The sequence below is a fragment of the Gavialis gangeticus genome, unplaced genomic scaffold, assembly GCF_001723915.1.
Source record: "Gavialis gangeticus isolate Ggan-Ray unplaced genomic scaffold, GavGan_comp1, whole genome shotgun sequence".
Taxonomy (NCBI): Eukaryota; Metazoa; Chordata; order Crocodylia; family Gavialidae; genus Gavialis; species Gavialis gangeticus.
In genome coordinates this window covers 3,758,018-3,759,502 of record NW_017728993.1, presented here as the reverse complement: position 1 = coordinate 3,759,502, position 1,485 = coordinate 3,758,018, and the positions used below count along the sequence as shown (strand labels likewise).

Below are 1,485 nucleotides of genomic sequence, written 5' to 3'. Positions count from 1 at the left end.
TTATTGCTGGAGCCCAAAGCATAAGCTCTGGATATTATAGTACTACTGCACTCCTCTTGTGATTTCCAATAACCCAACACTCAAAAAAGAAGATACAAGGGTTATGGTGGTTAGAAACGTTCAGATCTCTGGAGAAGCATAGAGAGGAAAGAGGGTCAGACTTCAATAAGGATTTCCCAGTATTTTTGTTTTGGACATAAATACCATTTGGGCAAATTTCTGATTAGGTAAACTACTCCTTGTTTCCTGTGGACAAATTATTTCATAACTGTCCATTAAAGAGTTTTCTGGAAATACCTATGGTACTGTCCACCATCAAGACGCTGGGTGAGATATACCTTCCCCACCCAGCAATTGTACACCTCATTCTAATAATCACCATCTGACAATGTCTCTAACCTGACAACTCCGGGTCAACGGGTGGGCTCTGATTGCTCTTTTCTAGCTTCACACTGAAACTTCCTACCCACTTTACCGTGGGCTAGTGTAGGCTGCATGACCTACATCACATCACCATATACCAACTATGTATGGAGTTCCAGACTGTCTTCCAAAGCCATGGGAAAACTCATTTTAATGTTTTCTAATGAAGTTTTTGATCTGTTAAGGCAATTCCTACATTCCCCTAGGAAGACAATGATACCACATCTTCTCCTCCCTGTTCTATCAGCCAGCACAGACCCGGGAGGGGAAGGTGAGAAAGGGGAGACAATCTACTCTTTCCCCCAGCCCTCCAGACCGCGACTACAATCTGACAGCAACTGATGTTCTTTAATGGGATCGCAGTACTTACATCCAGCACAGTGAGAGCAGGAAGAAGTCTGACATCCTCTGAAAGACACTGCAGTTTGTTTGAAGCTAAGATAAGTTTGGTCAGATCTGTTTGCTCCCACCAGCGATCAGCAGCACTGAAAGAGAGGTTCTGATGGGCTTCCTCTGGAGTGTCCAAATTTATCCGCCACACATGCTGAGGCACTGCACACCAAAATATAAAAAAAAGGAATAACTGCCTTGCATATTTATGTCTGAGCTTGTCCTGTTTTTTTTCTACCAGTAATGGAGCTATGAATGACTCCATTCTTTATAGAGCTGCTTGGGTAATTTCAATTAAAACTTCAGAGGAGAGCCTGCAGGAACTGGGGTTGTTTAGTCTGCAGAAGAGAAGACAGAGGGGATTTTAGAGCAGCCTCTAGGGGGTTGCGAAGGGGATGGAGCTGGACTGTTCTCAGTGGTGGCAGATGACACAACAAGGAGCCATGGTCTCAGGTTGCAGCAAGGGAGGTTTAGGCTGGATATTAGGAAAACGTCTCTCACTAGAAAGGGAGTAAAGCATGGGAACAGGCTACCCAGAGACGTGGTGGGATCTCCAACCTTGGTGGTTTAAAACCTGGCTAGGCAAACCCTTGGCTGGGAAGATCTAGTTAGGAGCAGGGGGTTGGACTAGATGTGACCTCCTGAGGTCTCTTCCAACCCTCATTTTCTACG

At 45.1% G+C, this 1,485-nt stretch overlaps 1 protein-coding gene across 2 annotated transcripts in view; it reads right to left on the bottom strand.

The window, feature by feature from the left end:
• LRRC40 (leucine rich repeat containing 40) overlaps positions 1-1,485 on the bottom strand; it is a 67,138-nt gene that overhangs the window by 65,084 nt on the left and 569 nt on the right. The window contains exon 2 of one of the 2 annotated variants that reach the window (XM_019528406.1): positions 794-975. In XM_019528406.1, the coding sequence (XP_019383951.1) occupies positions 794-975 (182 nt within the window). Of the gene's footprint in view, positions 1-793; positions 1,152-1,485 lie in introns of both variants that reach the window. The other variant, XM_019528407.1, reaches the window with a different exon arrangement.